Source organism: Oncorhynchus tshawytscha, linkage group LG09 (genome assembly GCF_018296145.1).
Source record: "Oncorhynchus tshawytscha isolate Ot180627B linkage group LG09, Otsh_v2.0, whole genome shotgun sequence".
Classification (NCBI taxonomy): Eukaryota; Metazoa; Chordata; class Actinopteri; order Salmoniformes; family Salmonidae; genus Oncorhynchus; species Oncorhynchus tshawytscha.
The window spans coordinates 55,757,836-55,784,793 of NC_056437.1; the positions used below are offsets into that span (position 1 = coordinate 55,757,836).

The window sequence follows — 26,958 nt, forward strand, 5'->3', positions numbered from 1 at the left end:
ACCGGTGACCTGCTACTGTGTTTCCCAGGACATCTATGACAGCATGGAGCTGAGACAGAGGCGCTTGTCCAGCCCAGGCTTCATAGACTCTCCCACCTACAGTCACCATGGCATGTCCCCCACCATGTCCACCTCCCGCTCCCCACAACACTGCTATCGCCCAGGTGAGTTACTTAACGTCACTCGACCATGTCACACAGCACTACCCATAGGCAGGAGAAACTCCTCCATGAAAATGTTCATAAAGATGAAGTAGCGTAAATCGTTTTGCCGTAAAATGTCAGCAAGAAAGCAATAGTGGACTGAGTTTGATCAGGTTCGGAAGGCGTCGGAGTGTGTGGAGATGTGTTTTATCCCTATGCCTTATGTTTGCTTCCTGTATAGGTGACTGGAACAACATTAGTTTCAGGTTAACCCACTCAGGGTTAGGCGCCGCTCATGCACCCACATCACAATCCCCTCCAGTACTACCACTCACATCACACCACTGCCATATTTTCTCCAGACTCCTCTTTGAGTCTGATAACACTGTAGTATATACAGTACTGTGCGTATTATGTTCAGGTGGTGGTGGTAGTGGTGGTATACTACTGGGGATTGCTCTTCCCACCATTCTCTCACGCTACAACATCCATCCCTGTCTAATAGCAGGTCATGAACCCTCGTTAGACCCTGCTAAACTAAACGAACTGAAGCAGGCATTAGATAGTTTGTATCACGCTTTGCCACTGTTCAAAAGACGTATCATTCTCCTCTAGTGGCGATGCATAGAGCTATGCTAGTTTTAAAGTCATCAAATATGTAGAATACCATCATGGCAGACTTGGCAGTTGCTTTATATTTCTGTTTCCTCTGCACACAGTCAGGCATAGTAGACATTTAGTCCTAATAACTAAACTGTCTACTGTCTCTGACTGGCTGTGTCTCTGTGAGTGTGGGCTGAGCTTTGGCTGTGGGATGGAATGGGTCTGGTTAATGGATGGTGCCAATCCTTGGCTCATGCTCTCGTTTCTGTCACTGTCATTGGTCTTGGGCTGACTGTCTGCAGGCACTGAGAGTGGCAGGAGCTCTCCCTATTACAGTCAGCTTGATGCCAGACCCACCACGCACACCGCCTACCAAGCCCCCAAGCATTTCCATGTGCCAGGTAGGCCTCTGCTTTTCCTGTCCTTCACACCCATCCTCCTTCCTCTTCCTCCAGACTGTCCTCTACTGAAGTCAGACCTACAAGGTTTTTCAAAGGTCACAATATGGGGGGACATGTTACGGCCTACTGTGTGTATTACCATGTCTCTCTGCATTGCTCATATACAATGACATCCTCACCCCATCAATCATGGGCCGTTATTCAGGCTTAATCACGCCGTCACAGGTTGTATGGCTTTATTACCCTGTGTTGTCTGCCAGTAGCTGAGCAGTAGCTCTTCCTCTTCTATTCTCTGTACCGAGCGTATGTTGAAATCAGATGCTGTGGCCGTCCCCGTCCATCTGTTGATACTGTGTATCATTTGCCTGTGCACATGCACATGCAGTAGCCATTATGCACTCATCTGTTTTTATTGATGGTGTCACTTTTACCTCAGCCGCCTTACTCATGCTGCGCCGTGTGTTGACACGTTCATTTCCAGCTGAGCTAAGGGTTTCTGTGTGGAGGGAAAGACAGTGAATACATCAAACAAATTTGGTTTATGAGTCAGCAGACAGAGAGACAGGCAGACAGAGAGACAGGCAGACAGAGAGACAGGCAGACAGAGACACAGGCAGACAGAGAGACAGGCAGACAGAGAGACAGAGAGACAGAGTCAGAGGTTTGTTAAGGATCCAACATGTGAAAGAGATATAACAGGCTCTGTAGGTGAAGAGTGGCCTACTCTGGGGGTTGTCTGTTCTCTACTCTGTCCAGACAAGGATGGCAAATTATTGGCAAAAAGTGTTATTTATTTCATATGTAGGATGCATTTCTCAAAAAAAGTCTACAGTACAACTTCTAACAACTTTAACACCTACAACACTTTCTTCTTCTACCCTTGATTTACCCTTGAGCAAGGCACTTAACCCTAAAAAAAAACACATTTTACTGCACCTCCCCCCTCTTCTCTTTTTTCCCTTTTCTCTTTTCACTGTTTCATTTCCTCTCTCTCATTTTGTGTCCTCAGCCACAGGCGAGCCCAACATCTACAGGAAACCTCCCATCTATAAGAGACATGGTATATGTGTGGGGCTGCCTGTCACGAGGCACGGCTCCTCTCTGTTTAGAGACATTTGTCTGTGATGTGTTTCAGCTGTGATTGATGTGTGTGTTGTGTGTGTGTGTCCCAACAAAACCCCACATCTGAATGTGTCAGCCTCTTACAACGATAATCAAGCTAAAACATTAACCGCCATCAATGGTAGCTACCTGATTGGAAGCAAAAAAAAAGATTGAGAGGATGGAATGCTATTGGCCATATTTATCTTCCATAACACCCGATTGATTTGATAACCACAGATCTAATCTGATATGATACCTATTAACCCTCCTGATGTGTTCATATCATGTTAATTCATTCTGTGTTCCCGGTCCAAAAGGACCGCCCCATTATAGCTGATTATAAATCCATAATAATACATATATTATCACCTAATGTTGTGTTAGATCTTTTTATCAACTTACGTTCTTGTGGACATTACATGTTTTGAACTTCTATTTGCTATTTATGGCCTGTAAGGCCTCATTGACCTGAGCTCATACAACTCGTTTTTGAGTAGAAAAAAGCATAATGTATGGATTATTTTGACTATAACAAATACTCCGATGAAACATATTGTGCTATTTATCACAGACTACTTTTTGTACAAGTTTAACAAGGACTCTCTTCTCCTCACCAGTGTCATGATCAAAGATATGATCAAGAGCCTCACATACAGTGTATCGGTTGGTCATTGTGCTGCCACAGAATGACTTGTGAGCAAGGCCTCAAAAAGCTTTATATTCCAGAGCTACGAGAAATGGTGTGTGTGTGTGTGTGTGTGTGTGTGTGTGTGTGTGTGTGTGTGTGTGTGTGTGTGTGTGTGTGTGTGTGTGTGTGTGTGTGTGTGTGTGTGTGTGTGTGTGTGTGTGTGTGTGTGTGTGTGTGTGTGCACGTGTGTGTGTGTGCACGTGTGTGTGTGTGCACGTGTGTGTGTGCTCAAACATACATGCATGTGGGAGTCTGGGAGAGGAAGTGTGTCCATTTGATGAATGGGCATGTGCCTGAACAAAATGTTATACACTAATTGTAGTCTCACCCATTCATTTCTAATGACCGGGATCACCACAGGTGTAAAAAAGTTCAATAAAACACACAAAATGTAATGAAAATCATCCAAATGTATTTTGTGTCATGGAACCTTATGACAATCAGATTGATTAAATGAGCTACATTTTTTCCAGAGAGAACACAGCAGGAGGGTTAAAACACTTCTCAGTGCTGAGGCTCCACATCCTAGTTTGAAGCTGGCTAACTGTTTCTGTCGTACTGTATATACTTTGCATGCTATTAAACCAACTTGAACAGAGTGTACCTCCACCTAATTCCCACCACGGTTCACTGAGAAGGAACATGCTGATCTTGTTTCATGGATTCACTGGGTTTATTCGTGAGACTTGTCTTGCATGATCTCAATACATTATGCTAATGCTAGTACATTATGTCACACTGCTGTTGGCAAGAAAGAAGCATCAATATTCCTTCCTTTTTGCTAATATTTTGAACGAAATTGTATTTTAATGGCCCAGTAATGGCAGCTTTTTTTTTTTTACGTACTTTTTTCATTTGCGGTGTGACTGTGAATATCATTTCTGTTTCTTGTGCTGCAGTATGTGATGCACGGTCATTTTACCTCTAGACTTCAGAGATACTCAGTTTCCCTATTTCATGGTTAAGTAGTTGTGCACGTCATTAGGCTGCATTGCTCACCGTAAGAGTATATACAGTATATATATGTGTCAGTGTCTCTCTGTACTGTTCACTCTCCTGTATGGTTGTGTACATTACAGACTCATGGTGTTTCTCTGTTAAGATACAGTAGCATCAAACATACCACAGAGACGTTGGGATTATATGCTTCAGCATTAATATAGCCTACAGTAATTATTTGCGCATAAAACCATTGGACCCAAGTTGTTGTGCTAGTAAAGATCCCCTCTCAACAGGTACTCACATTAGACAAAGACTGTGCATTGAGGCCCCCCAAAAAATGTCCTTCCTGCTACTCTGAAAAACCACATCATATTGAGCAGCACAATCTCAGTGTTCACTGAGAGGAAACATGGTTTGAACGCGTTCCCATTTCCCATTCAAACGCCAGAGAGAGGAGGAGAAACAGAGCAGAAATGATCTCGTTCATTCATAATACATTCAAGGGGATGTCACATCTCTGGGTACAAGCAATAGGGATACACGCAGGCTGTCGTATGCACACAGGCTCATAATAGCACTATGGATCACAACAGTGTGTAGACCACACTACACACACACACCTAACACAAGTATAATATGTTGAGAATGAGACACCTGCCTTAGGTTAAGGGTTACCACTTCCACAGCCCCTTGTGATCCAGCCTGGGCTCATTGTCCGACCTGTTGAGAGCTGATTCTGAATTCCATCAGCACACGCAGCTTTCTGACTGACTCAGTGCTCCTGTCCTCCAATAGTTATTGCCACCTTATGATTTGCAATGCAATCGTCTCATGCTGGAGTCCCACCAGAACCTGTCTAGAAATGGATAGAAATCATTGTGAGCAGAGTGGTCATCTATCAACAGAGAGGTGGACAGAGGTACGATGAGTTGACATCAGGCGCTGAGTTACAGGACTTGACAGGGTTCCTTCCACGGTCCACCTAGTAATTTATGACAGGGGGGTCACACTATGTCTGTGTGTGTGGTTTTACCTGTGGCCTGTAATGCACATAAATGTTTGCTTAATCCACATGGAGGGTAACAGTGTTAACTTTGCTAGAGAGATTTACAAGTTTCCTTGTCTGTTTAAATACTGGCTGATTGGTTTACCTTCATGTGTGTAGAAGATCTGTTTGGTCCTTTATTTTTTTTATCTATGTGGATAATATAACCTTCCTTCTTTTCACTCTCCCTCTCCCTTTATCCTGCTTTACTGTCCTTGGTCAACTCTCCTCTTTGTAAGTACCTGGGCCAGTCTATCCATCTGCAGTCTATCTTTATCTGAACACTTACCAGTGCCTCAGATACAGTATTATTTGTGGTTAATATTGGCATCTCTATCCTTATTTACCTCCCCCTCTCCCCCTCGCTCTGTCTTTCCCTCTGTCGTCCATGGCCTTGAGAGTCATCTTGATGTGTATTAATTAGCTCATTAACCTGAGTGGTCTTTTGTCACTCCTCTTAGAGACTAACTAGACTGCCTGCCTTCCCACCACATCTCTGACTGCCTCACTCGGTCTGCATTACTGCAAGACCTAAAGAAACAGGCTAGACACAGTCATTACTGGGAGAGGAATACTGTTCTCTCTCAGGCAGGCTGTCATCGAGTGTGTGTGTGTGTGTGTGTGTGTGTGTGTGTGTGTGTGTGTGTGTGTGTGTGTGTGTGTGTGTGTGTGTGTGTGTGTGTGTGTGTGTGTGTGTGTGTGTGTGTGTGTGTGTGTGTGTGTGTGTGTGTGTGTGTGCTTTCACCTCATCGTGTTCTCTCCCTACAGGTGATTCTGACTACTCAGCCACGAAGAGTAAAACCAGCGAGGACATCCTCCAGACCTCCCAGTTTCCCGACTCGTATTCTCCTGACCACTACCACCAGCAGTCTAACTACTACCCCTACACCCCCTCTCCCAAAGGTACTGCTTCCGGAGGACCAAGAGCACTCACTGTTGGCTAAATGGGTTATTGAGAAATTGACTGGATGTATATCGATCAAGTTGTTAGATATTTAAAGAGAGCATGTCTTGGTCATAGATTTCATTTCAACTCTCAACTCTATGTCTTACAGTAACCAGGTTTCCATCCAACTTTTTTAATGTACATCGGATAGAAAAAAAATCACGACAGGCCTGATGGAGACAGCTAATTTGTCAATAAACTTTCCAAATGTCGACAAAACAAAATACGCTAGACAAGGTGGGATCTGTTTTGTCTGTAAAATGAATACTGCAAAAAAATGGCAGTGGGAAAACCTTTCTGATCAAATATTGAGATAATAACCTTCCAATTGAAGTAGAATTGGAATCACCTGGTGACATGTTGTGTGGTCGCCCCACTACGACTCAGGAAAGCTGGCAGTTTATTATACCACAGCTGAAATAAATTATGATGAACATCACAGGGTGGTGAATGTGCACGGTGATGAGTTTGATGCTCCTTTCCAATAAATATTGAGGGTGACATGATGATTGATGCTTGGCTGCTGTTGGAGAAGCAAAAATAATCTCTTTTGTCCATAATAATCTCATCATGTAGGCTATGTCTGTGAGCTGTTGGCTAGAGCACACGTGTCAAGACCAGAGTGGGCACAATCACTATATAAATGTAATTTGTCACATGCTTCATAAACAGCGGGTGTAGACTAACAGAGAAATGTTTACTTACGGCCCTTGTCATCAATACAGAGAGATAAAAAAAAATACAAAATAGTAAAAACATTTGAGTAATAACACAACATAAATACACAATGAGTAACGATAACTTGACTATACAGTACATTCGGAAAGTATTCAGACCCCTTGACTCTTTCCACATTTACGTTGCAGCCTTATTCTAAAATCTAAATTTTTCCCTCATCAATCTACACACAATACCCCATAATTACAAAGCAAAAACGGGTTTATCTGAAATATCACATTTACATAAGTATTCAGACCTTTTACCCAGTACTTTGTTGAAGCACCTTTTGGCAGCGATTACAGCCTTGAGTCTTCTTGGATATGACGTTACAAGCTTGGCACACCTGTATTTGGGGAGTTTTTCCCATTCCTCTCAAGCTCTGTCAGGTTGGTTCGGGTCTCTCCATAGATGTTCAATCGGGTTCAAGTCCGGGCTCTGGCTGGACCACTCAAGGACATTCAGAAACTTGTCCCGAAGCCACTTCTGTGTTGTCTTGGCTGTGTGCTTAGGGTCGCTGTCCTGTTGGAAGGCAAACCTTTGTCCCAGTCTGAGGTCCTGAGCACTCTGGAGAAGGTTTTCATCAAGGATCTCTCTATACTTTGCTCCTTTCATCTTTGCCTCGATCCTGACTAGTCTCCCAGTCCCTGCCACTGAAAAACATCCCCACAGCATGATGCTGCCACCATCATTCTTCGCCATAGGGATGGTGCCAGGTTTCCTGGCATTGGACTCCAATTAAGTTGTAGAAACATCTCAATAATGATCGATGGAAACTGGATGCACCTGAGCTCAATTTCTAGTCACATAGCAAAGGGTCTCAATACTTATGTAAATAAGGTATTTCAGTTTTTTATTTAAAAAAAAATATATTAAAAAAATAGTAACTGCTTTGTCATTATGGGGTCATTATGGCGTATTAAAAGCAATTTTAGAATAAGGCTGTAACATAAAAAATTGTGGAAAAAGTCAAGGGGTCTGAATACTTTCCGAAGGTATTGTATACACGGGGTACCCGTATTGAGTCAAGGTAGATATGTACACTACTGTTCAAGTACATTAGAGTGTCTAGTTTGAGAAACAGACGCCTCACAAGTCCTCAATTGGCAGCTTCATTAAATAGTACCCGCAAGACACCAGTCTCAATGTCAACAGTGAAGAGGTGACTCCGGGATGCTGACCTTCTAGGCATAGTTGCAAAGAAAGGTTAACGATTATTTACTTAACAAATAGAAGGACATTTCTGTTCTGTTTAATTCTGTGTTTCTGTAAAGAGATGGTTTCCACTCTAGCTTCCTGCTGTTAGTCTGGGCGTATGGTCAAGGAAATGGGTTTTGCTAGAGATAGCTTGAGCTGACAATGACTTGGTGATGAAAATCTAAAGCTGGCATTCCATACACAAGATGTGGTGTCTGTGACCCGGGATAGAGATAGCCTGGAAGAGTTTAGAACAATCCCTCATCGTCTCATTTTCCTGGCATCTGGGAAACTAAGCCGGGTTGTGGGTAAAACAACATCCCGTGCAGATAACCAGGAAATGGACCAACATGGCTTATGAGAGGGGTGGAACCAGCCCTGACTAAGCATTTTATGTCCTATATAAGATCTATATTTTTTCATTATCATTTAGTCAAGACTTGGGTTGACTAGTCTCATTATTGCAATAATGGATCGATATTGAATAAAGATGATTGTTTGAAGAAATTACGAAGTCTCTCTCACGTGATTAGAATATTCCAAGACAAGACATTCTTGAGTTTACTAGCAATTATAAATATTTGGGTCTTTTTATTGATGAACTTATTACCTTTCTATATGGAACATCTGCCCTGGCCGACTCAGCAAGTAGAGCTCTTGGGGAAGTTATAGGAAAAGCAAAAACACTCAAAGATATTGGTTATGCTATGTATTCCAAGACATACGTGTGTCCTGTTCTGGACTATTCAGCAGGAGTGTGGGGTGCTAAGAGGTATTTTAAAAACGAACATGTTCTTAACAGAGCAGTACGTTACTTTTTAGGTGTCCACAAGTTTGCAACTATACTTGCAATAACTGTGGTGATGGGCTGGGAACCCTGTGAGGTGAGAGGGAAGGTGTGTAGGGTGAGAATTTGGAATAGACTGTTGGATGTGTCAACTTCCAGAATAACTAATAATGTATCCATAAGGGATCTATCCATAGGGGGAGCCTGGGCAACTGAAATGGCTGACCTTTTTCAACAGTCTGACTGTGAACATCTGTATGAAAACCAAATTAAGGGAGACATAGATATGATTAAAAAAACAATTGTTGGTGCAATATGAAAAAAAAAATGAGTGGAGGAGATTAATAATGAACCCAAATTGACAACCTTTTGTTTGATTAAGGGTGCATTTGTGTGTGAGAGATATATTATGTTTAACCTACCTAAAAAGAAGAGATCGCTATGTGCGATAAAATGGAAGTGGAAAGACTTTGCAACTATTGTGACCTCGAAGAAATAGATAATGAAACTAATTTTAACCTCTATTGCCCTTTCATCCTTTATATACACTTGCTCTTATTCTAGAAAGCACACCAGATATACCCTGGCATTATGTAGCTGAGTAATGAAGAGAAACTGAAATGTTTTTTTTTTGTCCATTGTGTATTTCCGTTTGCGGAATATTTAGATAATGCCTGGAATAAAAGAAAAATGGCCACCTATAATTAGATTGTAAAAATATTTTGCTCTTATGTGGTAATTGGCACGTGTGTACAGTTGAAGTCAGAAGTTTACATACACCTTAGCCAAATATATTTAAACTCAGTTTTTCACAATTTAATCCTAGTAGAAAATGTCATGTCTTAGGTCAGTTAGGATCACCACTTTATTTAAAAACAAAATGTGAAATGTCAGAATAATAGAAAAATAGAAAAATAATACAACTTTTTTTCTGAGTTCTTGGCTGATTTCTTTGTATTTTCCCATGATGTCAAGCAAAGAGGCACTGAGTTTGAAGGTATGTCTTGAAATACATCCACAGGTACACCTCCAATTGACTCAAATTATGTCCATTTTAAGAAGCTTCTAAAGCCATGACATAATTTTCTGGAATTTTCCAAGCTGTTTAAAGGTGCCTTCAAACAGCTTGGAAAATTCCAGAAAATTATGTCATGGCTTTAGAAGCTTCTGAAAATTGACATAATTTGAGTAAACCTCTGACCCACTAGAATTGTGATACAGTGAATTATAAGTGAAATAATCTGTCTGTAAACAATTTTGGGAAAAATTACTTGTGTCATGCACAAAGTAGATGTCCTAACCGACTTGCCAAAACTATAGTTTGTTAACAAGACATTTGTGGAGTGGTTGAAAAACGAGTTTTAATGACTCAAACCTAAGTGTATGTAAACTTCCGACTTCAACTGTATATAGATTCTGTATAGGCTTGTCTCCCATATAAATTGTCACGTTCTGACCTTTATTTCCTTTGTTTTGTATTTATTTAGTATGGTCAGGGCGTGAGTTGGGTGGGCAGTCTATGTTTGTTTTTCTATGTTTTGGGGCATTTCTATGTTTCGGCCTAGTATGGTTCTCAATCAGAGGCAGGTGTCATTAGTTGTCTCTGATTGAGAATCATACTTAGGTAGCCTGGGTTGCACTGTTTGTTGGTGGGTGATTGTCTATGTTGTAGCTTCACGGTTGTCATTTGTTTATTGTTTTGTATGCAGTGTCAGTACTTTCTTTATTAAAGATTTACCATGGACACTTACCACGCCGCATATTGGTCCTCTGATCCGTTTCGCCTCTCCTCTTCAGATGAAGAGGAGGACGGCCGTGACAGAATCACCCACCCAACTCGGACCAAGCGGCGTGGTAAACAGCAGCGACGACAGCAGCAGCAGCAGCAACAACAGCTGCCAGCATCACAGGACTACACAACTTGGGAGGAGATAGACAGGTGGGCGGTCGACCCAGGGAGAGTGCCGGAACCCGCCTGGGATTCAATGGAGCAGTGCAAGGAGGGTTACAGGAGGATGAGGTTGGCGAAGCCAGCACGGCAGTGCGACAGGTACGAGAGGCAGCCCCAAAAATGTTTTTGGGGGGGCAGACGAGGTGTGGTACTAAGCCAGGTAGCAGACCTGAGCTCACTCCTCGTGCTTATGATAAGCAGCGCATTACTGGTCAGGCACCGTGTTATGCGGTTAAGCGCACGGTGTCGCCAGTGCGTGCCCATAGCCCGGTGCGCTATAGGGCAGCCCCCCGAAAGTGCCATGCGAGTGTGGGCCTTGAGCCAGGGCGTATGGTGCCTGCTCAGCGGGTCTGGTCGCCGGTACGCAGGTTTGGTCCAGGTTATCCTGCGCCGGCTCTGCGTGCTGTGTCTCCGGGGCGCTGGGAGGGTGCAGTGCGTCCTCTGCCTGCACTCCGCTCGTGCCGGGCAAATGTGGGAGTGGAGCCTAAGGGAGAGGTGCGTGTAGTAAGCACTAGATCTCCCGTGCTTACCCACAGCCCGGTTCAACCTGTGCCTGCACTCTGGAGGGTCCGGGCTAGAGTAGTTGTCCAGCCTGGGGAAGTGGTGCCAAGGTTGCGCACCAGAGCTCCAGTGCTCCCCCACAGCCCGGTCCTTCAGGTGCCTCCTAACACCAAGCCTCCTGAGGGTCTCCCCAGCCTGGTGGTTCCTGTGGCAGCCCCACGCACCAGGCTGTCTCTCTGTCTCCTCCCTGCAGGTGGTCCTGTCTGTCCGGCGCCGCTGCCGGAGTCTCCCGCCTGTCCGGCGCTGCTGCCGGAGTCTCCCGCCTGTCCGGCGCTGCTGCCGGAGTCTCCCGCCTGTCCGGAGCCTCCCGCCTGTCCGGCGCTGCTGCCGGAGCCTCCCGCCTGTCCGGCGCCGCTGCCGCTGCCGGAGCCTCCCGCCTGTCCGGCGCCGCTGCCGCTGCCGGAGCCTCCCGCCTGTCCGGAGCCTCCCGCCTGTCCGGCGCTGCTGCCGGAGCCTCCCGCCTGTCCGGCGCCGCTGCCGCTGCCGGAGCCTCCCGCCTGTCCGGCGCTGCTGCCGGAGCCTCCCGCCTGTCCGGAGCCTCCCGCCTGTCCGGCGCCGCTGCCGGAGCCTCCCGCCTGTCCGGCGACGCTGCCGGAGCCTCCCGCCTGTCCGGAGCCTCCCGCCTGTCCGGCGCCGCTGCCGGAGCCTCCCGCCTGTCCGGCGCCGCTGCCAGAGTCTGAGGCGCCAGAGCCCGTCAGCCCAGAGGCGCCAGAGCCCCTCTGTCCAGAGGTTCTGCCCCTCTGTCCAGAGCTTCTGCCCCTCTGTCCAGAGCTTCTGCCCCTCTGTCCAGTGGGGTCATTGAGAGGGGTGGCCATGGTGAGAAAGCCACGGAGGCGGACAATAAGGCGGACTAAGACAATGGTGAAGTGGGGTCCGCGTCCTGCGCCAGAGCCGCCACCGCGGACAGACGCCCACCCAGACCCTCCCCTATAGGTCAAGGTTTTGCGGCCGGAGTCCGCACCTTTGGGGGTACTGTCACGTTCTGACCTTTATTTCCTTTGTTTTGTATTTATTTAGTATGGTCAGGGCGTGAGTTGGGTGGGCAGTCTATGTTTGTTTTTCTATGTTTTGGGGCATTTCTATGTTTTCGGCCTAGTATGGTTCTCAATCAGAGGCAGGTGTCATTAGTTGTCTCTGATTGAGAATCATACTTAGGTAGCCTGGGTTGCACTGTTTGTTGGTGGGTGATTGTCTATGTTGTAGCTTCACGGTTGTCATTTGTTTATTGTTTTGTATGCAGTGTCAGTACTTTCTTTATTAAAGATTTACCATGGACACTTACCACGCCGCATATTGGTCCTCTGATCCGTTTCGCCTCTCCTCTTCAGATGAAGAGGAGGACGGCCGTGACATAAATCTTCTCTTTGTGCCAGACTGGGTTGAAATGACTTCTGTGTCTTTTTTTCTGTATTTATTTACCTGTATATGTTGTGTATGTGTATATATACAATGTGCATGTATGTATGTATGTATATTATTTTACTGCTCTAGGGATATAATTATTGTTTTGATAACCTTATTTACTAATATGTATTGGTTTTTACCTTACATTTTTTCACTCTTTATCCAATGTGCAATGCAGAGAACACCAGAAGAAGAATTATAATTTAATTACCACTGTGAATTATTGTAATGTTTGTTTATGTGTTATTTAATCCCATAAGGGATGGGTTGCCAATTGGTGATTAACAGCAGTGTATTTGATGAGTCAAAAGAGATCCAAAAAGGTCAATGCAGAGATTCCGGGTAGCTATTGGTTAACTATTGGGGGTAGAAGCTTTTCAGGGTCCTGTTGGTTCTCTATCCTCTGTAGTGCCTTGCGGTCGGATGCCAAACAGTTGCAATACCAAGCAGTGATGAAGCATGTCAAGATGTTCTCAATGGTGCAGCTGTAGAACTTTGTAAGGATCTGAGGGCCCATGACAAATCTTTTCAGCCTCCTTATGTGGAAGAGGCGTTGTCGTGCCCTCTTCACGACTGTGTTGATGTGTGTGGACCGTGATAGTTCCTTAGTGATGTGGACACAGAGGAACTTGAAGGGTGCGTGCTCGGCCCTACGTTTCCTGTAGTCCACGATCAGCTCCTTTGCCGTGCTGATGTTGAGGGAGAGGCTGCTGTCCTGGCACCACACTGCCAGGTCTCTGACCTTGTCCCTGTAGGCTGTCTCATCGTCGTTGGTGATCCGGCCTTCCACCGTTGTGTGGTCTGCAAACTTAATGATGGTGTTGGAGTCATCCACGGCCACGCAAGGGTGTTCCTTTTGTCCAAGTGGGAAAGGGCAGTGTGGAGTGCAATATTGCGTCATCTGTTGGGGCAGTATATGAATTGGAGTGGGTCTAGGGTGCCTGGGATGATGGTGTTGATGTGAGCCATGACCAGCCATTCAATCATTTCATGACTATAGATTTGAGTGCTACAGGGCGATAGTCATTTAGACAGGTTACCTTGGTGTTTTTTGGCACCGCGTGGTGGTCTGCTTGAAACATGTTAGTAGGTATTACAGACTTGGTCAGGGACAGGTTGAAAATGTCAGTGAAGAAAGACACTTGCCAGTTGGTCAGTACATGCTCTGAGTACCTGTCCTGGTAATCCGTCTGGCCTCGTGAACGTTAACCTGTTTGAAGGTCTTGCTCACATTGGCTATGGAGAGTGAAATCACACAGTCATCCAGAACAGCCTCGAAGCACGCATAGAGGGTATTTAGCTCATCTGGTAGGCTTGTGTCACTCGACAGCTCGCGGCTGGGTTTCCCTTTGTAATCCATGATAATTTGCAAGCCCTGCCACACCCTCCAAGCATCAGAGCCAGAGTGCATCAGAGCCAGAGTAGTAGGTTTCGATATTGGTCCTGTATTGACGCTTTGCCTGTTCGATGGTTCGTCGGAGGACATAGCGGGATTTATTATAAATGTCCGGATTAGTGTCCCACTCATTGAAAGCGTCAGCTCTAGCTTTTAGCTCATTGCGGATGTTGCCTGTAATCCATGGCTTCTGGTTGGGATATGTACACTTCATTTGACCACTTGCAGGAATTCCTGTTTGAGTTTTTACTTGTAAGCAGGAATCAGGAGAATATAGTTATGGTTAGATTTGCCAAATGGAGGGTGAGGGAGAGCTTTGTATGCGTCTTTGTATGTGGAGTAAAGGTGATCTAGAGTTTTTTCGTTTCTAGTTGCACAGGTGACATGTTGGTAGAAATGAGGTAAAACTGATTTCAGTTTTCCTGCATTAAGGTCAACGGCCACCAGGAGCGCCGCATCTGGGTGAGCATTTTCTTGTTTGCTTATGGCCTTTTACAGCTCGTTGAGTGCCATCTTTGTGCCAGCATCGGTTTGTGGTGGTAAATAGACAGCTACAAAATATATAGATGAAAACTTATTTGTAAACATTTTTTGTGACAAAACCATCAGTAGAGTTAAAAATGTGATGGAAACCCATTTAACTTGTATTTTTTATTTGGTACATGGGAATTTAATCGCAAAAGTTATTTTTCTGTGCATTATGTCATCACGTACAGCCTTTTATTTGCAGTTTGATGGAAACATATCTCTGGTGGGAAAATGTGTATATAGTTTTTATGCAGATTTTTTTTATATTCACATGAAAGTCTGTCGCCAATTGGATGGAAACCTAGCTAGAAATGTTGATTTCTCTCTCTGTCCTTGATCTCGCTCTCTTTCTTTCTCTCTCATCTCAGCTACTCGTGCTCGGAGGTTTTCCTCGGGTGGAGAGGAGGATGGATGGAATCAAAGTCTTAACAGGGTCAGTATGACACAATAAATGCTATTCAAAATATTGTTCATTTGTATTTGTGACTGAAAAAGAGTGGACCAATAAAAAGGAAATCGTAGAAATATACATTTGATTTCATATTATTTATTTCTCAGAATGTTTTATTTCTTTAAAAGATTTAAAATGCAGAAAGATTCAGTAAATATCTCTGAGACTAGCATTACTCAACATTGCTTGTTTGTTGTGTGGTAAAAAACAAGGCTGTAAATATTTAATGAATGTTGTCAACAGGGCTAAACAGGGCTTCAGCCCCAGACATTATTCATATTGCACTGGTCAGGCCATATTCCTCTCTTTCTTTGTCTGATTCACCTCTCTCCTTTTCCTTTCATCTCTCTCTCTCTCTCTCTCTCTCTCTCTCTCTCTCTCTCTCTCTCTCTCTCTCTCTCTCTCTCTCTCTCTCTCTCTCTCTCTCTCTCTCTCTCTCTCTCTCTCTCTCTCTCTCTCTCTCTCTCTCTCTCTCTCTCTCTCTCTCTCTCTCTCTCTCTCTCTCTCTCTCTCTCTCTCTCTCTCTCCTCTCTCTCTCCTCTCTCTCTCTCTCTCTCTCCCCTCCCTCTCTCTCCCTCCCCCCCTAGCTCCAAGGTGGTATAGGCCGTATGATTCTGAAGGAGGAGATGAAAGCTAGGTCGGGTTCCTATGACAATGACCCATGGGGCAGTGCCCGAAACTCCCGTAGCGGCAGCAAAGAGGCCCTGCACAACGTGGGCTACAACAACACTGTCAACGGATGTAAGAACACCATTATCCACTTATATTACAGCTCTGATAAAGACGTAGTCCATAAACATCACTGTCGTCCTTTTATCCACACTGACATAGCATTGAGGGTAGATTGTGAATCTCAGTGTCCGCAGTATTTGACAAGCCAGTTGTTTTCTCTGTTCTCTCATGTGCATTGCTCATCCGGATCCTGGTGCTATATGAATAGCTATGGGGAAGGTGTGCCTGTCCGTCCTTAGCTAGCTCCTCGGCAGCAGTGTGGAGGTGAGAGGAGGGCAGAGTGCCAGGGGTCTGAGCCAGAGAGAGATGGGAGATGAGTCAGTTAAATCCCAGCTTCTGACGGAATGACTGACTGACAAATGCTGTTATGAGAGGAGCCGCTCCATAGTGACTCAGCGGTCCAAAAATATAATATATGCCTCCCAAATGGCCCCCTATTCCCTCTATAGTACACTGCTTTTGACCATAGTAGTGCACTACATAGGGAATAGGTTATTATTTGGAATGGACACCATGTTATGTACCACCTGGAAGTTATGCCTGTACGTCAAGATTGTGTATTAATTCAAGTGCGCTATGTTGTTGTGATTGAGATCCCCCTCAGGTTGCCATACCTTATATGTGGTCAGATCTTCCATCCCTGTGGCTTTGGGAATTAATGCATCTGTCTCTGTACAAACAGACAGACAGAGAGAGAGAGAGAGAGCGAGAGAGAGAGAGAGAGAGGTGTTGCTGTGTCCTCTCCTGCTGTTAATGAATTAGTCAGGGATAGACAAAGTCCCCAGCTTCAAGTTGCAGCACATAACCATACCCACCTTGATACACACAGAGGTAATTGAACATTCTGTGTGGTGCCTTGCAAAAGTATTCAGACCCCTTGGATTTCTTCATATTTTATTGTGTTACAAAATGGGATTCAAATTGATGTAATTGTCCTTTTTTTAAACAATCTACACAAAGTATTCTGTACTGTCAAAGTTCAGCAACAACAAAAAAGAAGATTAATAGAAAATAAATAACTAATATAGTCATTGCATAAGTACTCAGCTCCCTAAGTCAATGCATGTTAGAAAGACCTTTGGCACTGATTACATTACCAAGTCTTCTTGGATAAGTCTTAAAGAGCTTTTCACACCTGGATTGTGCAATATTTTCCCATTATTCTTTTCTAAATTCTTCAAGCTCTGTGAAGATGTTAGGGATCATGTCTAGACAGCAATTTTCAAGTCTTACCATAGATTTTCAAGCATACTTAAGTCAAAACTGTAACATTCACTGTCTTCTTGGTAAGCAACTCCAGTGTAGATTTGGCCTTGTGTTTTAGGTTATTGTCCTGCTGAAAGGTGCATTTGTCTCCCAGTGTCTGGCGGAAAGCTGACTGAACCAGGTTTTCCTCTAGGATTTTGCCTGTGCTTAGCTCCATCCCATTTCCTTTTTATCCTGAAAAACTCCACAGTAGTTGCCGATGACAAGCATACCCATACCATGACGCAGCAACCACCATACTTGAAAATAAGGAGGCACTTTACTCAGTGATTTGCCCCAAACATAAAGCTTTGCTTTTAGGCCAAAAGGTGTATTCCTTTGTTGTGTTTTTTTTGCAGTATTAATTTAGTGCCTTGTTGCATACAAGATGCATGTTTTGTAATATTTTTATTCTGTGTATTTATATTCTTCTTTTCACTCAGTCATTTAAGTCATTATTTTGGAATCACTACAATGTTGTTGAGCCATCTTAAGTTTTCTACCATCAAAACAATTCTGTAGCTGTTTTACAATCACCATTGGCCTCACCGGGCACGAACCTGGGACCCTCTGCACACATCAACAACAGTCACCCACGAAGCATCGTTACCCATCGCTCCACAAAAGCCACGGCCCTTGCAGAGCAAGGGGAACCACTACTTCAAGGTCTCAGAGCAAGTGACGTCACCGATTGAAACGCTATTTAGCGCGCACCACCGCTAACTAGCTAGCCGTTTCACATCCGTTACACTGAGACTGTGTCATAGGTAACCATGCGTTTCTGGCTGCTCTGATGAAGGATGTGCACACTTAAATCGAGCCTCCTCTCTCTTATCTCCTCCTTACTCATCACATGAAGTGTATATTTACATGTTAGGGTGTGGAAACGAGAGTGAGAGAGCGAGAAGGAGAGAGAGGGAGAATGTGCGTTTTGTTGTGTACTGCAGGGCGTACATACATATGACTTCCCCCACCGCCCCACTCCAGTTGAAGGCTTATGTCCCTCTTCCTGTTTTATTGATGAGTCATTAAAGCTGCCTCCACGTTTAAAGGATGTTGTCATTCTCTTTGGGGAAAGTGAGAACACAACCAGCAACAGCACCAGCCAGCCACACTGACTAATGTGATGCACATGAAAGCTTTCTAAAGGAGACATTGATTTGGGTGTTTAACCTGACTGTTGGGTTGCGTCCCAAATGGCACCCTTTTCCCTGTATTGTGCAGTACTTTTGACCAGGGCCCATGGTTAAAAGTAATGCACTACACTACCGGTCAAACATTTTAGAACACCTACTCATTCAAGGGTTTTTCTTTATTTTTTAAACTATTTTCTACATTGTAGATTTATAGTGAAGACATCAAAACTATGAAATAACACATGAAATCATGTAGTAACCAAAAAGTGATAAACAAATCAAAATATATTTTATATTTGAGATTCTTCAAAGTAGCCACCTTTTGCCTTGATGACAGCTTTGTACACTCTTGGCATTCTCTCAACCAACTTCACGAGGTAGTCACCTGGAATGCATTTCAATTAACAGGTGTGCCTTCTTAAAAGTGGAATTTGTGGAATTTCTTTCCTTCTTAATGTGTTTGAGCCAATACAGAAGATAGTATACAGAAGATAGTCCTATTTGGTAAAAAAAAACAAGTCCATATTATGGTAAGAACAGCTCAAATAAGCAAAGAGAAACAACAGTCCATAATTTCTTTTAGACATGAAGGTCAGTCAATATGGAAAAGTTCAAGAACTTGAACTTGAAGAAGTTTCTTCAAGTGCCGTCTCAAAAACCATCAAGCGCTATGATGAAACTGGCTCTCTAGAGGACCGCCACAGGAATGGAAGACCCACAGTTACCTCTGCTGCAGAGGATAAGTGTTATTTAATAGTTTTGATGTCTTCACTACTATTCTGCAATGTAGAAAATAATCAAAATAAAGATAAACCCTAGAATGAGTAGGTGTTCTAAAATGTTTACTGGTACTGTAAATAAGGAATAGGGTGCCATTTGGGGGACACACGTTAGTACACATATTGTTGGAAGATGAAATGGTTATTCATCTCACTGAACCCACTTTTATTTAAGTCCTCCTTGTTGTATATCTCTTGTGTTCTTGTTATAGTCCTTGTTATATGTGTTAAGTCCTACTAGGACAAGCAGTGGCATTGTTGTCTGGCATTGTTCGTGCAGACCTCTTCCATCTCTCCATCCCCACTGTAATCCACGAGAAGCTGTGTCATACTATAGCTCCTAGAACATTGTTTTTCTCAAACTTGAGAACCGCAGTTGCTATGTGTTTGGTATCTTTCATCATTGTCATGACCCTGGATTCAAGACTGATTGTATCAGGAGGGTCTTTTAAGATTCTGTTTAGAAACCGGTATAGGATCTTTATGAGACCAGATGAGAACACTTAACCATGCACCTCTACAAGCAGAGGCTGTATCTAACCACGTCAACCCCCCTCCCTCTCTCCCCCCGCTCTCTCTTTCTCTCACTCTCTCTCTGTCTTTCTCTTTCTTTCTCTGTCTCCATCTGTCTCCACCTATATATTGCTCTCTCTGCAGCTCCCACCAGATCCCACTACAATGCAGGCAGTGGTGAGTGATATGACTCAGTGTCCTACTGTGCCTTGTCTGTCTGTCTGTCTGTCTGTCTGTCTGTCTGTCTGTCTGTCTGTCTGTCTGTCTGTCTGTCTGTCTGTCTGTCTGTCTGTCTGTCTGTCTGTCTGTCTGTCTGTCTGTCTGTACAGCGCTGAGGGTCATCACAAGGGCACAGTACAGTTATATCAGTGTATGCAAGATGAGCTCTTTAGCCATGTCACTCATCTGATATTGATTGATTCGTGTATATTACAATGATCATCACAATGACAACAAATGCCATTTTAATGAAATCAATTGTGCTCATAGTTGTTTACACAAGGATTACAAATCATGCATGTTGCATAGTAGAGGTTGAAAATATGAATGAATTAAAAATGTAAGATACAGTACATATTCTGCTGCATAATGGCTTTTGATACAGGCTTTGACATTTCTTTGTAATGTCATTGCCCGTAAATGAAAAAGACAGAGAGAAAGACAGGGATTCGCCGTTGTGTTTGCTCTTAGCGCCCCCTGCTGTCTCTTATACACATCTGCATGTGTTCTCTGTTAGAAATGCTAATTGCCCCACCCGTCACTGAGTGTTTCCAATGATGTGTGCAGTGTTCTGCTGGGGCCCAGTGTGTGGGTGTGTTGTAGCTCACAGGCTGAACGGCAGGGATGCTTGTGTTTGCTCACTTCCAGATTCCTTCATCGCCAAGTCATCCTCGTTGCCTGGGTACGGCAGGAACGGACTGCACAGGGTGAGTTCCCTGAGGGTGGGGGGTATGACGAATGAGGGGTGTGGGGGGTTGTCACAGGGTGTGGGGGTTGAACATGGGCCCTGTGGATCCAAATCAGCTCAAGACCAATAACTTGTGGCTATGGCCTGATGTGGGCTTTGGGTAATAATTGTACTTGTTGTCTGTCTCTTTCAGCCCCAGAGTGCGGATTATTTCCAGTACGACAGCAGCAATGTAGTGAACTGGGGAATCAGAGGTTAGCAAAAATGTGTTTGCCTTTCAATGCCATCACTTGAGTACAAAATACATAACCAATGAGAATATGTATAAATGTGCTGATCAGTTCTTTTTCTCTCTTTTTCTACAGAATACAAGGTAAGATGTTATGCAAATTCCGTAACAAACTGACCGCCACTTAACCAAAGATAAGCTGACAGTAGAGAACTCTAGAACAGAAAAGAGGAAATTGAGCCCAATAAGAAAGGAACAGTGAGAGTGTCGTCCTACTGATCTGCTGCTATGGCCCTGAGAGGAAGTCATTCATCTGTACTTCAGAGGCGTTGGCAATAGGATGGGCGGCATTGCTTAGTCTGCGTCTGGTGTGAAAATCTAAACACGTTGAACGTTTGGCTCATAACCACAGTACGCCACTCCTCCCTCAGATCTACCCATATGACGTGTTGGTAGTCACCGTAAGGGGGCGCAACCAGCCCCCCAATGACGTGGACAGAGCCAGACTAGAGGTGAGTTTCTCTCAGGTTTGTAAACATGCAAGTAATGCAAACCTCTCACTTTACGTAGAAAGTCGATTGTAATTCTATTTCTGAGATGGTTCTGACTATGTCACTCCGACAAACACTAACGTATGTGTTTAATCTCTCTCTGCCAGCGCCACCTGTCTCCTGAGGAGTTCTACCGGGTGTTTAGGATGACTATGGCTGACTTTGACCGGCTGGCACTGTGGAAGAGAAACGAGCTGAAGAAACAAGTCAGGTTGTTCTGAAAGGACTGGCGTGTAGAAGCTCAGTGTAGCAACCTGCTGGGCTTAACGTTAGAGACGCCCAAGTCCTCACTGAGAGCCATTAACAACTAGTCTGGATAGTCCGCCACACTGGCCAGAGACACAGCAGAACCCGAACTAGAACCAGCATGGTTCTAGCCATAGACATATAATGCATTTTAATTCTCCGGTCCTATGGTTCCATCACATGCTCTGGGTCATGGAAACCCATCCAGTCTGAGTTTATACATCAATAATATATCTCTGGCGAAAGAGGACTAACATACTACTACTCCTCCCAAGCAATGTCTGTCCGTGGAAACCTACATCTGCAGAGAGTTCTAGACCATGCTATTTCTGCCTAAGCTTTCAGTATTTTCAGTTTTGTTATTAGGAGTTTTAACTATAGTTTATGGCTGTCGTGTCATGAGGTTATAGCATCTTTGAAGCCTCTTCTAGGTTGCAGGTTTGGGAAGTTCTGAGACATTGCCTTATGGCCAAGCAGGAAAGAGAACACCAGCAAACTGTCCAAACAGAACGTGTTACCAGTTTAGCCTTGTCTTTGATTTCTTTACTCGAAATATATTGTTTCATACACAACATTTTTTTGTTTGTTTTTTAACAGTGAGACTAAAACTTTATTTCTTTAATAGAGCGAGGGTTCACCTCGGAGCGAAAGGCTAGATTGATATATTGTGGTAGCCTACAGTTTAATTAAATGAGTGGATTATATTGTATGTTTACTGAAAAGCCAAAGTAATATTATTATATTAAGAAATTATGATTTTCATTATTTTTGTAAACTGCATAAACAGACTGAATGCATGTTTCCAGAAATGGTTCCCGTGTGAGTATGAGACCAGGCTCTTGCGACTGAACATTCATTGATTTGCTATACTAAATTGATGAAAGGGATCTGAACAATGTAATGTACGTATTGGAGTTCTGGATTATTTAGTACTCTCAATTTCAATTGAACCAAAGGACATGTCATTTACAGTAATGGAATATCATGTTATAAATGGATATTGGATTGTAATTTAGAGCTGGGATTGTATTTAGGATAACAGCTGACCTGTGAGTGACTTGTCATGGGGAGACATGACCTGATTCTATCTCAACACATAGAGATGGAGAAAATGAATAGAGATAGAAATTAATAACATGGAATCTGAACTGCTTCTAAATACATATTTAGAAAGTGGATTGAAGGGATTGGTGACCAGAGGTCTGGATAACAGGTGAGGTATGGATCTGAATTAGATTACAACTCAAAGGGGTTGAACGGAATCTTCCCTTAACAATACAATGTGAGGAAGGAAGGAATCGGGGTGAGGGAATTTTGTAGATGTTGGAGTGGAATTGATTTGATGGAATTGTCCTGATTGGTCTTTGTTGACGCCGGTCCCAAATGATAACCAGGGTTGCTGTGCTAAAGCTTACACTATAGTGTACATACAGTAGAACTAAGAATTCCCCTGTTGGTTTTTGAAGAGGTGACTCATAGTTATCCAATAGATTATCCAATATTGTTGGTACATTATATACATGCAAAACTGTCCATTTTCATTCTGTCCTGTTTCTTTTCCCGTTGTTTACCTTTTTATTTTTGTCCCTTTTGTTATCCTGTTGTTTCCCCATTTTATTTCTGTCCATTTTGTTTTGCTGTTGTTTCCACTTTTATTTCTGTCCCTATTGTTTTCTTTCTTAGTATATACATGCAAAACTGTCTCTTTTCTTTTCAATTTGATTTGAATAGTCTGTTATGAGGTTGTGTCAAAGGAAATAATGCTTCTGATTGTTAGTGTACGGAGCACTGCCTTTATCAGACTGTAATATTAGTCATACTGACTAGCAGTCATCTAGTATAACTACTCTTACTGCCATCTTTGTAATGGCTGTTTGTTTTATTGATTTGTTTATTTGTTTATGTGTGTGTGTGTGTGTGTGTGTGTGTGTGTGTGTGTGTGTGTGTGTGTGTGTGTGTGTGTCACAAGATATCATAGACATTTACAATACTAACAATACTGTCAATAATGTACAAACAGTACTCATAATTTACAATCTCATCGACATTAACTATAAAAGCTTTGGGCGACTTTTACATTGACGTTTTCGTTTTGTAACTGTACAAAGCAATCTGCTTATTATTTATTTCCCTGTCAGACCTACTGCCCAATAAATGATGTATATATCGTATTTAAATAAATGCAGTTTACATGTGGATAAATGTCTGTGTTGATTGTGCAAAGGTGATGTCATCATGTGTAGTAGCACAGCAGCCAATAGGATTCGCTTCACATTCGCTTAGGTCCCTGTGAGCGCGAGCAGTTGAGGTGAATTCGCGTTTCTGTGTCACTTTACGACACGCATGGGGGATACGTCGTGTAATTCAGCGCAAACTTGGCCCAAATCAATTAATGTCAAAGAAAAACCGGCTTGGAAAGCACACATGGATACCAGTAGCGATAACTGTAAGTAACGGTCCTATTTGTACCATAATGGCATGCAATGAATAGCGATTGGTAACTAGTGAAGGAAAGTTTGGACATATCTCTATCCCTATATCTCTGTTACTGACGTGATAGATTAGTCTGATTTATGCTATGTCATATCGCAGTAATGTAAAGTCGGTGCATAGATGCTGTGTGAGTTTAACACGGATTCATTCATCTAGTTTCAGCGGGGTGATGCAATCTAATGCTAACAGTCCCTGTGGGAAGCTGAGCTGGAGTATGTGATGTGGAAGCGCGCTGTGTTGGCTTGCCTCTGCATCTTCTCTGCGCATAGCAATACACTGTATTTTGTGGTGGAGGGAGAAATGAATTATTTATTTCCTAAATGTTCATTTCTTTTTATCAGAGGACTATAATAATTTTTTGAATGACTAGAAAATAAAATCAATTAAAGTTTCAAATAGCCTACACATAGTAATACAACATTATTATCTCCATGTAGATACAAAGGTATTACTTCTTGATCCAAATTTGAATAGAAAAAGGTGAGACTAGTTAGTAGAAAACAGTTGTGGGTTTTTTTCTTCTGTGTTATAATAAATCCTGTCCACCTCTCCCCCTACTCTGCATCATTGTCATGGACCTTGACCTTTATCAGTGTTTCCTAGTCTTTCCCTTCCTCTCACTACCTCCTGTCCTCTGTGCTCTGCTAGTTGAAGGCCAGGCCGCTGGGATCACTATTTATGACTGGAGTGAAAACTCTGCATCCAGGAAGTCAGTCCGTCTTGTGCCCCAACAAACACCAGGAAAGAACACTCATCACCATGCATGCTGTTTGTTTCTAGCCACTGTGTGTGTGTGTGTGTGTGTGTGTGTGTGTGTGTGTGTGTGTGTGTGTGTGTGTGTGTGTGTGTGTGTGTGTGTGTGTGTGTGTTTGAGAGAGTGCATGAGTGCGAGCATGCCTGTGTGTGTGTGAGCATGCCTGTGTGTGTGTGTTTACATAAACAGCTGAATGGAAATTATTTTAATTTCTCTCCCTCGTAATTACTCATTCACAAAATAGGCAGCCATAGCACAAAGACACACATTGCTCAGTGACCTACAGTACATGTTGCATATCTAATGTGTTTTGCAATGGTATGTTCTAGCTACAGTACATTCTCTGTACTGTCTTTGCACATTTGTGTTTGAGCCTTTAGTCTTGGCCCACATTCTGTTCCCACAGGGTCGTTCCACCTCAAATAGCACAAGAAAGAGGATTTCGACATCCACGTCTCAGATTGTGCTGAAATTGTTTAAAACATTATTTTGTTCAAATGTAATTTGATCTCTGAGAAATTAAGCTAATTGATTGCACCCAAATTGGCAATTTTAACTTATAGGATTCATATAATATTCAATAAATATAGTACCAAACATCCGATTTGGACCAAACTTCATATCATTGAATAAGACATGAGGAATCCAATTAAATGAAGAAAAAAAGCCACCAACAGTCCCCCCACACCCACACCCTCGCCAAATCCCACCCCAACAACTAGTATATAGTTTCAGTTCTCTATGTCTGACAATTAGTATGGAGCTGTGGCTTGGAGTATTGCTTTTTCATACTATATAATGTATTCCCTGTGAGTCTCGTGATGTCCTCCATGAAAGCAATTCGGTTTTGTGTGTGTGTGTGTGTGTGGTTTATTCCCTTTAAAAAGGTCTGGATTATTTAGACCATTCCTGGTGAAGAAGCAAACCATTAGGCTACAGCAGTTCTAATGGTTTCAATGTTATGTTCTCTAATGGTCTTCTATGGTAAAAGACTCAAACATACACTGTAGTATTTTCCAATGGTAATATTTTTATATTTTTTTACCGTTATTTTAAAGTTAAAGTTGGGTTTAATGGTAAATGTCACTAATCACACTACATAAAGAGATGTTTTCTCATATTTTTATTGAAAAATGTATGACTGCCATGGAATGGTTTATAATTGTATTATTTTATTAGGGTTTTCACAATATTTTGGTCACTAGCCCATTTCGCCATCAAAGTTTTGGGGTTGTAGGAAAAGTCTTCATATGAGCATTGCACCATAGGGATAGCCCTCTCAGAGAGATGCAATTGTTCAAGGAGAGTTGGGTGGAAGCATTAGGTTGCGAAGAGAAGTACACATTTAATTGCTTTCATGGAGGACTGGCTTGATTTGTGAAGATGACCACACAATTCATTTTCATTATCGGTTGTCTACCCAAAATGCAAAAAAAAAAAATGTGATTTGTTTATAAATAATAATAAACACAAGAGACCAGCAAACTTTAAAAAAGGGCAAAACCTGGTACTTTAACATGGTTTAACAGGAAATAAGGCAAGCAACTTGAATGACAAATTTCTCTGAAAAGGGAAAGAAAACCTCACCAGATTCACAGGGAATACAGATGCCATATCTTCATTTGATCATCCTGTTGTTGCAGGAATGTTCCTGCACAGCAGGAAATGCAAATTTGTACCCTATTTTAGGTTCAAAAAGGCTTCTAAAGTTTGTAATTTCTACTGTAAAATGTCAGACTTGATTTGCAAAAAATGGCCATTCATTATAATCTACATAATAATTCACATTTCCTGTTGATGCAGGATTATTTTTCTTCAGTAGAAAACTGGCTCAGATTACGATCCTACATCTTTCAATGACACCTCCCTAACGATAGAGGGCATCGACGTTTTGGTCGACGCTAAAGTTGAATGGTCAGCGAAAATGACAACGTTACGAGCATTCAGGCCCGGTCCAGGATGACATGCCCGAAGGGACATTTAAAATTTAACTAGAGCCCTAATAAAACAAAGGTTCAAACATATCTGAAATGTAGCCATACACAACAACCGTTGTTTTATATAATAACACAAGAAAGATATGTGCCCCACTAACACATACTGTACAAGTGTATCCGAAATGACCTGAGTGGTGCAGCGGACTAAGGCATTGCATCGCAGTGCTTGAGGCGTCACTACAGACCCGGGTTCGATCCCTGGCCGTGTCGCAGCTGGCTGCGACCGGGAGACCCATGAGGCGGTGCACAATTGGTTAGGGGAGGGTTTGGCCGGTCAGGATGTCCTTGTCCTACCGCAATCTAGTTACTCCTGTGGCGGGCCGGGCACATGTACGCTGCCAGTTTTACAGTGTTGCTAATGTTTGGTATACTGTATTCTAGAAATACCTCATACCTAAATTATTCCACAGTTTGTTGTCTTACAGCCTGAATTCAAAATGGATTAAATATATATTTGTTTAGCCATCTACACACAATATCCCATAATGACAAAGTGAAAACATGTTTAGATT

General features: G+C 43.0%; 2 protein-coding genes across 9 annotated transcripts in view; both read left to right on the top strand.

Annotated features, from left to right (window-relative positions):
* LOC112258302 (actin-binding LIM protein 3-like) overlaps nucleotides 1-23,398 on the top strand; it is a 135,002-nt gene extending 111,604 nt beyond the window's left edge. For 2 of the 5 annotated variants that reach the window (XM_042327086.1, XM_042327089.1), the window contains 12 exons: nucleotides 29-164; nucleotides 1,049-1,147; nucleotides 2,157-2,207; nucleotides 5,695-5,829; nucleotides 14,782-14,846; nucleotides 15,452-15,605; nucleotides 19,414-19,446; nucleotides 20,137-20,195; nucleotides 20,370-20,430; nucleotides 20,542-20,549; nucleotides 20,837-20,917; nucleotides 21,064-23,398. In XM_042327086.1, the coding sequence (XP_042183020.1) occupies nucleotides 29-164; nucleotides 1,049-1,147; nucleotides 2,157-2,207; nucleotides 5,695-5,829; nucleotides 14,782-14,846; nucleotides 15,452-15,605; nucleotides 19,414-19,446; nucleotides 20,137-20,195; nucleotides 20,370-20,430; nucleotides 20,542-20,549; nucleotides 20,837-20,917; nucleotides 21,064-21,177 (996 nt within the window). In that variant the 3' untranslated portion in view covers nucleotides 21,178-23,398. The remainder of the gene's footprint in view (nucleotides 1-28; nucleotides 165-1,048; nucleotides 1,148-2,156; nucleotides 2,208-5,694; nucleotides 5,830-14,781; nucleotides 14,847-15,451; nucleotides 15,606-19,413; nucleotides 19,447-20,136; nucleotides 20,196-20,369; nucleotides 20,431-20,541; nucleotides 20,550-20,836; nucleotides 20,918-21,063) is intronic. The other 3 variants (XM_042327087.1, XM_042327090.1, XM_042327088.1) reach the window with 2 other exon arrangements.
* A 75-nt stretch (nucleotides 23,399-23,473) lies between these two features.
* LOC112258301 (actin filament-associated protein 1-like 1) overlaps nucleotides 23,474-26,958 on the top strand; it is a 35,711-nt gene continuing 32,226 nt past the window's right edge. For 3 of the 4 annotated variants that reach the window (XM_024432581.2, XM_024432583.2, XM_042327085.1), the window contains exon 1: nucleotides 23,475-23,648. In XM_024432581.2, the coding sequence (XP_024288349.1) occupies nucleotides 23,546-23,648 (103 nt within the window). In that variant the 5' untranslated portion in view covers nucleotides 23,475-23,545. Of the gene's footprint in view, nucleotides 23,649-26,958 lie in introns of all 4 variants that reach the window. The other variant, XM_024432582.2, reaches the window with a different exon arrangement.